This window comes from Achroia grisella, unplaced genomic scaffold (genome assembly GCF_030625045.1).
Source record: "Achroia grisella isolate CSIRO2021 unplaced genomic scaffold, CSIRO_AGI_Agris_v1 utg452, whole genome shotgun sequence".
Taxonomy (NCBI): Eukaryota; Metazoa; Arthropoda; class Insecta; order Lepidoptera; family Pyralidae; genus Achroia; species Achroia grisella.
This window is the reverse complement of record NW_026712864.1, coordinates 1504256-1517520: the sequence shown is the minus strand read 5'-3', so window position 1 is coordinate 1517520 and position 13265 is coordinate 1504256. Positions and strand designations below refer to the sequence as shown.

The window sequence follows — 13265 nt, the reverse complement described above, 5'->3', positions numbered from 1 at the left end:
ACGTACTTGCTTTTACAAGAGAAAGTAATAATTATTTTTACAGCATCCAAATGCTCGTTGCAATTCATAATAATTGAATATTATTTTTAATATTTGATAACGTGAATATGATATAAATTTAACATCGTGCTTCGTGCAAGCAATACCGCTGGTCCCGGATATTTATTTAAACATAGTTGCTATGATAACAGCTTTTAACACCTACATTTACAAATGTATTACAGATAACCCATATGTACATACTACAGATTACAAAGCTTTTATTGTATTTAGTTTATGTAAAATATCCATGATTTTTTTATGCCCAGGATACTGTATACAGAAAAAGATATTTTCTGCGTTGTTTTCTCAGTTATTTCTTACTAGTTCAAGAGAATATGGAAATTTGTTCTACAATAAAGTTCGCAGGTGGAATCATAATAATAGGCTAAAGCATTTTCTTATGAGGTAATACTCACAGTAATTTATGAGTATTAAAAGAATTGTAGCAGTAAATTCTCATAAAAAACCTGCAGTTTAACTGCATTTACTAAACGTTTTAAAGCTATAACGGAAAATATTTTTTATTATGATTTCTGCCAGACTTAGGTATAAGCGATAAAATCAAATGTCATGTTTGCTGATCCAAGAAAATTTACTTTAGTTATTATTTTATTATATGTAATAATTTTACTATTATATAAAGGCATTATTATAGTAATACCTTTATATAATAGCAGAGCCAACTATTTTGATCTAATATTTTTCGCCATTGTCTGTTTCCAAATTACCTATATTATATACAATTGTGTACCTGTTCTCCACCTTGACATGGATTATTTGAATGCCCAAATTTATCCCACGGTACAGGTAAATTCCCATTAAAGATGTTGATGTTGGTAAACCACTACCAACTCATTCACAAACTTATACTCAGATATGCTAATGTCAATTTATAAAGTTTGGAGGTTATTTTGTCAGTTATGTAAAGCGATTCAAAGTACCTTTGAACCACCTTTGAAATAATACTGCTGAAGCAATGAATTTTATATGTACGTACTGGTTAATTTTAGATAATTACTAGCAGATAACGCACTGTTGTTTTATAAATTTAAATCGCTATTAAAAAATAGAGGTTAGTTGAAGGGTGAAAATTAGAGCTCTAAACACACATACGTTTAATGTTATTACATAAAAAGTAAAAGTTTTACCCAAAATATAAAAAAATAAATGTGAGGAGTGGACAACCCTTATCACTTAGGGGTATAGTCAATTGTCAAACCTATTGAATATGCACATAAAACTTCATAATCATCGGTAAAGCTGTTTCGGAGAAGTGTAACTGTGTTTGTGACACAAGAATTTTATATATAACATTAAAATTAGATATATAAACAAAGAAGATATCGGAGATAAATGTAAAAGACACGAGATTCAATCAACCTTAATTTAAACAATTGAAGTTGTATACAAGCTGTGAGTCCCACAGATGGTAAGTGGTAACCGAGCGTCGCCTATACATATACATGAACTACAGACATCACGTTATGATATGACGCTCTTGATTCTATTCGTGTATTCATCGACGACAAAGATGCCATTCCTTATATCCTGTAATTTCACTGCCTTATATATTTTACTCTTTATACAAAACATAGCTTGCAAAGGAAGCTGTTTAGCATAGTACTGAGATATTATACGCCTTTTCACAGTCTATCTTGATGACAACACATGTGGTAAAACAAATTTGCTTTTGACTATAGAGGATAGTCTATTTTAACCGATTGTGAATATAAATTTTAAATTATAGATCTATTTTTCTTTGTCTTTTTTGTTGAGTGGTTGTTAAGTAACGTAAAAATATTAAGCCCATGAGAATAAAAAAGAGTATGTTATTAAAAGCAATAATTTGTTTTTGCTTATATCGACACAAAAGCACACTATTTCAGAAACTGAAAAATTACTTTTTCTCCCAACACTTAAATATTGGAAGGAGATCATAGTGCATACCCAAAAATATTACAAGTTGAAAACATTCCTCAACCATTATAAGAGTTAAGCGAGCACCTTGAAATAACCAAGTTAGTTAGGCAAGATTTAAAAATCCACGGTAGGTCCGAGCCCTAGCCATTTTGTGAGTATATAGGCAGTCATTTACATAATTAAACAAAATATTTAGATATGCAAATTCAAGTTCCCATAATGATTTTAATGATATTCATATGATAACATTTATAGATAATTATATTTTAAGAAAACTTGTTTTCGCTTCGTTTTAACCAAATAAAATATATTTATTTTATATACAGAATGAACATAAAAATATTTATTTTGTATTCTTCCAAAAAGTATTATTAGACTTATTTGCTAGCCTCTTTCGTTCTTTTATGGCATTATTAATAGATTGTTTACTTACATTACTAAAAGGAAGAAATTTGTCAGGAAATAAATATCTAATAATAGTTTAGGAAAAGTAGATAAACAGATCTAATTATATGGAAACTTACAGTTTAACTAATAAACTATTCATGTTAAGTAATACTGTGTGTGGTAGTATACAAATTTCTAATATATGTATATAAAACTCCGAACTTAAATACCATATAAACTGTATTATCATTATTTTAAAATTTTGGTCATAAATGTAAGTCACTGCATTTTTCAAAATATCTTAGTAAGGTTTTAGTGTTAATTAGTATAAGAGCAAGATTACATCGGGAACTACGTCTTAAAATAAATAAATGCAGTGAAAATCAGATAACAACCTCTTCAAAAGAGATTAATTACATTAAGTGCATCGAAAACTAGACTCTCCAATTTCTTTCAAGGAAGTTGATTAGTAAGGTATAGTTAGTAAAATAAATAGCTGAAGTAACTATAATATTAATTTGTGTTAAATAATTAATAAAATTTAAATAATAGTAAAATACCTTGCTGAGAGGCACTCGTCGTTTTATTCATCGTTCTATTTTTAAAACATATATTTATTTTTCTTGCGATACACTGGATAGGAAACTCATAAACATTGAGAAATAAGCAAATAGAAATAGAGAAAATTTATTAATTACAGTAATTGGATGTTAATCAATAAAGATATTAGTAAGTTACTTAATAAGTACTTACATAATAACTAAGCATCATCAGTTAGTTGCAACTTCAGTAATGTAATGTTTACATATAGTAGGCGATTGGACGCAACAAAAGTGTTCATCATATCTTATTTCTTAATATATATTTAATGTATTATTTTTATGAATAAACAAATAAATATTAAATAATTGGATGCAGTGTTGTTTAGTTCGTAGGTCACTATAATTACGGAAATCAAGTTCAGAATGACATTTAACAAAGTTTGCAGTTGTACTAAAACTGTGGGCAAATGGACTTGCAAAATTGGGAATTCAATTTACTGTGCCATCTGATGATGTAGAGTTAAGTTTGCTGAGCTACGTTCAGTCATTGTATTTAACAAGCTTTAGACTAACTGTAAGTGTGGTGAGCAACTAATCTTAAATAAATAAAATAAAAGATTTTTATGTTGATACAAAAACTGATTTTAGTTCTTTATGTAACTACAACGGAAAACAAGCTTACAGCCTAATTTAAATTAAGAACAACAATGAAGCTCCACTTGGATTTCAAAGAATACCTAAATTCATTGCCATTTTTGAATCCCATCAGGTGGCTACCATCCTTTTATCCATTCCAGTCACATAAAAAAAACCTTTTTATAAAAAATTCTTTGTATAAAAAATGTAAGCAAAGTAGTTTTACGATTTTATTATGCGTAAAGACACCGGAATGTTCAGTTTCCTATTTGCCTTACTTTTTTCTTCGTAAGTAATTCACTGTTATCGTTAGAAGCTTAAGGTGCATAGGAAATCGGAAACGTCAGGATTACTTGGCTGTAAAACCATGTAGATGGAATTTTACATAATTTTAAAAGATACTTATTGTAACAGTGACGACGTGCACATGTTTTTAATAGACGGTGATCGTAAATGAACCAGGATAAAAATATATTTTATTTTTTAATAGCATAACTTTTTTTTTAACGGCAGAAAGAAAAAAGGTTCTGGATCTCACTTTTCTGTAAATTAATCGATGTGAATATATATTTGTAATCAATTCAGAAAAAAATATGTATAGCTGCTTAATCAATTCACCTTTATTAAAATAAAAATTATTAATATTACATATTAATAATATACGAGTACATATTTTTTTTATTAGATTCTTGTATGCAAAATACTCGAAAGAAGCATTTGGGCTCAGCGATTTGCAGTAAAAACTTTTTGGGCCCGAATTATTCAAGAGTTTCTTAAAGTTTGAAATTAGAGGAGGTCAATAAAAAGCATTATGTTTATTTCGATCTGTATTTTGGTACACGTAATTACTTTTTAAATTCTGTAGTACAGTAAACAAGTAGAATATATTATTATTAATATCGATAATAATTGATTTTTTATATTATATTTCTGAGCATTGATTATAACGAGAATTTATTGATTACGACTATTGTGCATTTTGTTAGGTAATAGATCAAATAAACATTATCTGTTAAAAGCATTTCAGATCCCGGTGCTAATGAACTTCTACAAAAAATGCCTAACTACATATATATGGCATAAATTGTTGTTTAAAAATTTTCTGATGCCATTTTGCTATAATAAAATGTTCGTAAATAAACTGGAATATACTATTGCTTCGAGTTCATCCCAAAGTCTTTCTCAATATGAGTATGATGTATTCACTGCAGCATCTCGTCTCACACAATTATTACAAAAGAGACATTCGTTTATGTTTGTAAAAATATTTGTAAAATTATGTGATTTTTTAAAAATGTTCCATACTATATATTTTTATGAAAGTTGCAATTTAACAATTCGTTTATTTATGTCCTGTATGAAAATTATAATATTCTGAGCGATCTGATTTAGCTGCATTTTTTAACATAGTTTTTGTTCTTTGATTACATAGGTGTCTACAGGTTTTTAAGTATTTTTTTTATTTCTATAATAACATACTCCAATAGTTAAAACATATTTAAAAAATAACTATTTAGCAAGCAACCCTACGGTCCACTTCATGCTAAGTGATAACACTGATAACCATCGTGGTAACAATCATATACGTATATATATGATGTTCTTGCTGTAACTAACTTTAATGTGAGTTTTTCAAGACAATACCGTTACACACGGATGCGGGAAATTCCTAATCGAGATCTTACAATTGGTCTTCTATCATGAACACAATGGTTCCATAAAATTAAATGAGGGGATAAAAACAGCTAACGTACCTCAATACGGATTTGAGTGTTCTCAGAAAACCCCAGGCGATTCGGGCTTCAAATTAGATCACAATGATAGGAGGCACTGACCTCGGGGGCTGAACCGTTTGCTTCAGTTAAAGGAATTGACGAACACATAGTTTAATGCAATTATTGTAGCAATTAAAGTCTTTTTTCCGTGATTTTATTATTTTTTCTAGAATGTACCTAATCTTGATTTATTTTATACAATTTAATACAAAAAACTTTATTATGGATTATTGTTACAAAAAAAAATATTGTTTAGTTTTGTTTATCTTCATATAATAGGTGGTACAGGCAACAAGTACATGAGTACTAACTACTGTATTATATAACAAAAATTTCATAAAATTTTATTAGTGAAATCATTCACATATCTTAAAAAATAATTTGCTCATTTTGTCCTGTACAACATTGACATTTCAGATTTAAGTAACTTATTCAACGAATACTGAAATACATTAGTAAATAGATACAGTATTGGTTGATTGATCTCAATGATATTTCAAATTAATTTTATTTGATGATGTGATATGAGAGTCGGTGCATATACCTGATATATAGGCGATATACAGAACAATATATAAATTATCTGTATTATATTATATTATGTAGTTATGACTGTAGAGTAACAATTGTAGTAATTGTTACTCTACAGTCATAACTACATATATACAACATAAAGAATTTGACAAAAGTACTGTATAATCATCAGAATATTCAGACTTTATAATAATCACGTTCTATTTTAAAATATTTCTTATTATAAATATCTATAGCTATATGTACTTGTGATAACATGTAAAATGCGCGTGTTTCTCATAAATTATGGAGTTTCCACGTTAATTGGTCTTATCGCATGCGGTCATATGTACATGGGGGAGTGCGACGCGTTGTGTCAACGAAATTATGACAAAAAGCTTTTACTGCGCTTAGATAAGGTCGATAATGACAATGACAAGAATGTTTATTTTATAATGCAACGCTTGAAAATGTGCTGTTGTAATATATAATAAATGAAAAATGCAAACTAACAACGATAAATTTAAATATTAGTTATATAAACTGGAGTAAAGTAAATGAAATGAGCTCATATTTCTATCGTTTTCTAATGGCTTCATTATCGAAAAACACTTTTTATTACCATTCGATGTGCATATTTAGGTAGACGAAAACTTTGATTATAATATTGGCCAGTGTTTTAAAAATGGACTGAATGCGAGATGCGGACGAACCGGAAAAATATCAATGTGTACGAAGCAGGATAAATAAAACTCGTAAAAATAGAACCGAAACCGGACTATTACCATATATATTCTCAAACTACATACTTATCTAAGTTTTATATTAAGCCTTAATAATAAAAACGAATTACAATTATATAGAAAAAAATATAGGCTATGTGGTAACAAGAGCTTGTACTATGGATACTAAACAAAAGACAGCAATAATATAATACGTTATTTTAGGAAAGCTACAATATTATGTATTTAATATCGTCAGAGAATCGAACCCGCGACCTGATGTAAGGTTATGTGCTAAACCATAGGGACATTAATTTTAAAAATATTTCCATTAATATTTGCAATCGTAGTTCAAATGTAATCAGTCCAGATAGAAAGAAAAGATATGCGGGTATGCATCCTGCCAGTTAGAAATGTTGTACGTTAACCTTTTTCATAACCATCGATTGACAAAACACCTACCGAATCTAAATAGGAAAATCTCATAATAATAATAGGTACAATAACGGGCCACTGTCCCTTAAAAAACAACTATACACGGTATACGATGCTACAGGCAGTCCCCTTTGTCGGGGCTATTTTGAAGCCGAAGAAACTGCTGCTAAAGTAACCTTGGAGTGCGTAGCAGTGGCCACACAACGAAACCAAATCCTCGGAATGGTGAGGTCGCTCTGTGAAGCCTGCGAAGACACTAGGAAAGTTCTGCGCTTGAGTTTTGGGAAGGAGCTTGACTGGTTACTTTATTAGTTCGGCTCTATACATACAACGGCCCAGATAAGAAGCTGAGTACGAAAAATGGAGTCCATACATTACAACCTTTTTCATATATATATATATATATATATATATATATATATATATATATATATATATATACCTATGGGATTCATCAACTGTCATGTGTGGTGGTGTGTGTGTCATGTTGTGGTGGACGTGACACTTGACATGTCTACATTTCGATGACAGTATTTGAATCCAACGTGACCGGGGGTGACCGTACCTCATGACTGTATACCATTGAGATTGTTATGTACAACTTGACATTATAGGTATATGGAAATCAGTTTATTTATATGTAATAATATTATAAATATTACATTTATAACTGTACATTTTTTTACTATAAATAAACCAACCACAAAATGTACGTATGATATGTATATAAATTTTGTTTCGTATTATGTACATAACAAATATGTAGCTTAAATCACTAATAAGAACATAATATTCTCATATAATGATTGTAATCGCCATGTTATATATCAATACAATGTGTAACATTATATTGAATACAATAGGCAGAATATTGATTTGACCGCAAGTGAAGGTCTAGCAAATTGGTCAATATACATTACTAATTATTGTTTAAATTCTGGCTATCAGAAAACTATTTATACAGAGTACATAATAGTAACGACTTCTAATAGTAACATTACATACAACGTTGCTTGCAATTGTATTCATAGCAACTGCTATGAATACAGTATTTATTTGAAACTCGGTACAGAAAAAAATATTAATACAAAAAGCTTGACGTTCATACATGAATAAATTATTTTTGATTTTAAGTAACTGTAAATTAATAATACTGCCAAATTATTTGATCAAATCATCAAAAACAAACCTGTGAATAACGTATATGTTCTTTTCTGTTTTGCATAATTTCGTTAGACATATGTAATTTACATTTAAACCATTACCTTTTTATATACTATTCTTAGCCCGCGATTCATACGCGTACAATTCTACCACAATACACAAACTGCATCTAAATCTGTTAAGTTATTTAGGAAATATGGTGCGATCAAAAGTATAGATAAATATACAATATTTTAATCATAACAATAATTATTTTAGTTTGTATTAAATAATATATATATATATATTATTTAATACCAACCAAATATATATATAGATTAGTTTAATGATTCTAGATGTATATTCCAGTAGTGTTTAAGTTCACCATGCGTTCTCGAAATGGCACTATCGATCTAAACACACATTGAAATATTCTTAATTCATTAACGAACAAAAAAGTACACGATGACATCAACTAAAGGAACATTTTTGGTGACTTTTAACTTACTATGACACATCGTTAGTGGGTTAGGTAATCTTTGGATCTATATCGGAGTCTTTGAGATGAATGATGCTGTAGATGAACGATTGTGCATTCATTATTTATTTATTTCAAATTATTTATATGTCGGTATATCTATTCCATTTAATGATATGTATAGATATCATTTCTATTTAAGATAAAAAAATATCAGCGTTCTGTTTTGTACCTGGGATACCATATGATACAACTGGTAGAACAAATAATAAGATATGTACAAGAATGTAAATTGCAAATTAATATATTAAACAACCATTTGCCTAGAAAGCGTGATCTTCAATTCAAGAATATACGCGATATTAATAATAATGTTTTTAATTCTGGTAAGTTATAAAAAATATTCGGATGCTCATAATAATTACAATAAAAATAAAACTCATGTAGAGTTTATTTTGTACTAGTAAGTACTAGTTCTTTCAGAAGTTTTTGTATATTTTTGATATCTTGTAAAAATGTGTTTAACAAATAAATACCTTATTACTAAAAGCAATCTGCCTTATTTTCTTCTCTTATTAATTCGAGAAGGTTCAGTAGAAGTTTCTTAGGAGAAGAACACAACGGATTTGTTATTTGCATCTGTCTATTCACAATATCTATGCTTACTGCATAGATATTCTAAATAGACAGATGCAAAAAATAAATTTAATGTATAAAAATATATAAGATATAAATCATTATTGATAATTAATTCAGCAAAATCAAAGACTGTTAGTCTTTGATTTTGCTGAATATTCAATGAACATTATCATTCATAACCACATGTAGAGTTCAGACGGGTTATATGTTAGAAGCACGATAGATTAAGTAATCTACACGTTATCTGTATCCAGTAAGCGTTTCAGATACGATCTGTCATTTGGCAGAATATCAAAGGACTTGCTAGATAGGCAATAAAGCTCTAATTGACTAATCTAGTTTCATCTCTGTTATAAATACTAGATTACTATTTGAGCCGATAGGTACGCGGTACTTAAAATATTAGCCTGTTATGTTTACGCTTTAGTAAGCTATTAAGGTAGTAGACATATATTGTTATTGCTTCTACAACTATAAATATTTATCAATATAAGATCACTCTAGCTCTTTCTGAAAATCGAGTAAGTCGATATCTCAATTTTTTGCCGCATTGTTTGTATACGAAAAAAATAGAGCAAAAAATTGAGAAAGTCATTATTTTATTGATATAGCTGACTTATGAATATTGACTCTGCGTATCATACACGTATCACATAATCAGCATTAAAGAAAACTTACCAACCATATTAACGTTTCTAATTTTCAACTTTCTTATTTTTTTTTCATAATTAGTGAAATCGGTCGGAAGTATAAAGAGTCAGTCCAGCCTTTCACGAGAGATGCCGTGACCAAGGCAAATAGGACGGAAATACATTTCTATATATTAATTTTGTCACCGTCAAATTCCTTTTCAAACAATTTAAAAAAAGCAGTAATATTTCTATTTGGCTGTATTTCTTTTTACGTGGAATTATTTTTAAAATAATATGAAGATGGTGTGGTCCCATATAAATTTTAACTAAGTTAAGTAATTAATTAAGTTTTGAGTAAACCTTCACAATACTTTAAAATTGAAATATATTTTAAGTGGTCTGACCTAGCAGTATAATTATTAATTAATAATTTTGTTTGTTTGATGATTCACACACATTTTTAAGAGTTTAACATTTCATATTGAATTTTGTTGCAAAATTGGTGTTACCGTTAATGGTTTTTATCCCAGTTTCGTGTTGCAGGTACACAGGCGTACCTTTGTTAAGGAAAATAAAATATCAATTAATTTTATTTGTTCTATGTATATCTTAAGAATCGTTTTCCATTTATAAAGTATTTACGAATTTATCGTTGCAAGCGTTTGGAGTTTAAAAAGATAATTAAATTGAAGAATATGAATCAAACTGAATCTATAAATAAATAATTTTGCATGTTTATATGCGTTCTCAAACCATTTGTGCAATTTTGTTGAAACTTTTTTTTTTTTTTAGTAATTATATATATTTGAATGTTTTATAGTTTCATACTACGACTTTGATACGACTTCATTCGTCTTATCCTATTTATCGAATAAATAGTAGGTACTTTTACCTACTATTTATAGATAGGAAGTCGTATCAAAGTCGTAGTATGAAACTATAAAACATTCAAATATATATAATTACTAAAATAAAATTGTATACTGTGTAAACTAAAATAGTAGTATAAATAATAGATATAGAATCATTATTATTAATATAATAATAAATTAAAATTAGAAATTTAAATTTAATACTTCGAATGATATTTATGATAATATTATAGGTGAATTATAATAATTAATTAATTCTTTCACAGAATACAAAATGCTCAGAGAAGGTGTGCCAGTCAAGTATAATGGACATCCCGAACCGTGGGGATACTCCTAGGACAGTTGAAGAGGTGTTCAGCGATGCCGAATTGTTTCTCAAACAATACTACGCCTCTATACGAAGGTAAATAATATTCATTAATTAAATTATTATTAAAAAAATATGTACTTGAACAAAGATTATATAATACAAATAAATAATAATAATCAACTTATCTAATAATTGGTCAAAAATTTATAATTTGAATTTAATATTACTAAAACAAACTTTGTGATCATGGTCCAAATATGTGTTATGACTATATATATACTTATCATATTTATTTAATATTAGCTTAGCAATAAACTACTGACAATAAACTATTATCATTAAACAGACCATTTATTTCAACAAAAAAAAAACAGTAAAATCAAGCAACTTTAAAAGAGGATAATAGTTTTTATTGTCTAGAATGATATTTGTGATATTCACATTATTTGTACTTCACATATGTATTAGGTATATACCTATACATATGAGTCAGTCTTATTAGACTCAACAATACGAATACCTGATATACCCACATTTTGTTGACATTTGAAATTGGCATATGGTAATAGCTGCCTCCTAAACCTACTGCTTTCTCTCTGATTGACTTATTTAAAATAAAAACTGTATTCTTTTTAATTTTCAGAGAAAATTCTGCCGCACATACGGGAAGGCTGGAGGAAATAAAGCGAGAGTTAGATAAAAAAGGAACCTACCAGCTGAAAACTTCAGAATTAGTGTTCGGAGCTAAGTTGGCATGGCGGAATGCTAACAGATGCATCGGTCGGATACAGTGGAAGAAGTTGCAAGTGAGTTATTTAGAACTCCTAATTTTACTTCCTTAGTTATTGCTTGTGTTTGCAAAAAATAATTCCCTTGAGAATAAGATATTAGTATACATACTTATCTGGTATGTCTATGTATGTTTTATTACACTAAGATGCAGCGCAATTCGTCCAGTTACGAGTAGCTTTGACAAAGTCTTAATCTAATTGGTAATGTCAATTTTAAACGTTGTAGTCATAAATTATAATAATAATAGTAGCCCTATTGAACTCTGATGAAACGAACTGCAAGTATATAGGTATATTATAAAATATAAATGGAGTCATTGATAGTCACGTAAGCTAATACAAAAATAAAGTATAAGAAATAAATAGATAATTTTTTCTACCTTGAAAAAACGAACTGAATAGACGAACGAACAAATAGTATTTTGTAGTCAACTCCATATCGTAACCTTGTCATATATCATATATTTGTGGATTGATTATGTGTACTACTTTTAGCCATTCATTTTCATTACATATCCTTATTTATTAATGGTTCGGTATGAATGAACAGATAAGATGAAGACAAATGCATTCCCACTAAAATAGATTGGTTCAGTTGTCTGAAATAGGGGCTATACCTCCGGAATGACTTGCGTGTTCGTAGCTGTTTGCGCTTTTACGAAATAAGATGTCAAAAGTTTGAAGCTGTAGTTTTTGTTGGAAAAAAAAAGGTTACAGAGAAACTAAAATCTCTTTTAAAACCTAATAACTTTGAATGAAAATTGAGCATGATTTGGTTCGCATTAAATTGGCTAACAAGATGTGCTGGTGCAGAGGTTTCAAGTACCCATTTATTTTCGAATGGTTACTAGTTTAAATCCTATAAAATACAAACAAAGCGCTCATGAGTATTCTTTTGCTTCCGTAACTGTGTACACTATATATTGAACCATGTCTATCAGTTATTTAGCATAATAATACAAGTCCTATTTAATAAGGTTTACTGGTTATAACTTAACTACGTGTGAGATTTTTAAGACTATCTCTTCTAAGCAATTTATTATAATTATCGTGAATCTTTTGACTGTACTCGTATTCAATTTCAAGCGTTGTCGGCAAATCACCGCACATCAAAGGGTTTTATCACAAAAATAATCGTATATATGAAGTATCTACACATTGTATTGTACTTCAAGTGTATGCCGTGCCTCTATGTACCTTGTCAAAACAGTAATAAATTGGTAATGCGTAGAAATATTATTGAGTTGTCAATAATGTCATTGTGATAAAGTATTAAAGTGTTAATATTGTGACTTTACAAATGCTACAGGCACCGAATGCTATGTTGTTTACCTGTAGTTCATAGTATACTGAAGTTGTTATCGCGACAACGCGACACATATCATTGATAATGTTACCGTAAAATGACAACTTGTGGATGTTTTCTCA

The 13265-nt window shown here is 28.8% G+C and overlaps 2 protein-coding genes across 3 annotated transcripts in view; one reads left to right on the top strand and one right to left on the bottom strand.

The window, feature by feature from the left end:
- The window catches only part of LOC131845099 (cilia- and flagella-associated protein 299-like), a 251121-nt gene that overhangs the window by 220622 nt on the left and 17234 nt on the right, over positions 1-13265 (bottom strand). The window lies entirely within an intron of this gene.
- The window catches only part of LOC131845093 (nitric oxide synthase-like), a 34847-nt gene that overhangs the window by 7982 nt on the left and 13600 nt on the right, over positions 1-13265 (top strand). The window contains exons 2-3 of the mRNA XM_059194117.1: positions 11003-11139; positions 11690-11852. Of these exons, the coding sequence (XP_059050100.1) occupies positions 11003-11139; positions 11690-11852 (300 nt within the window). The remainder of the gene's footprint in view (positions 1-11002; positions 11140-11689; positions 11853-13265) is intronic.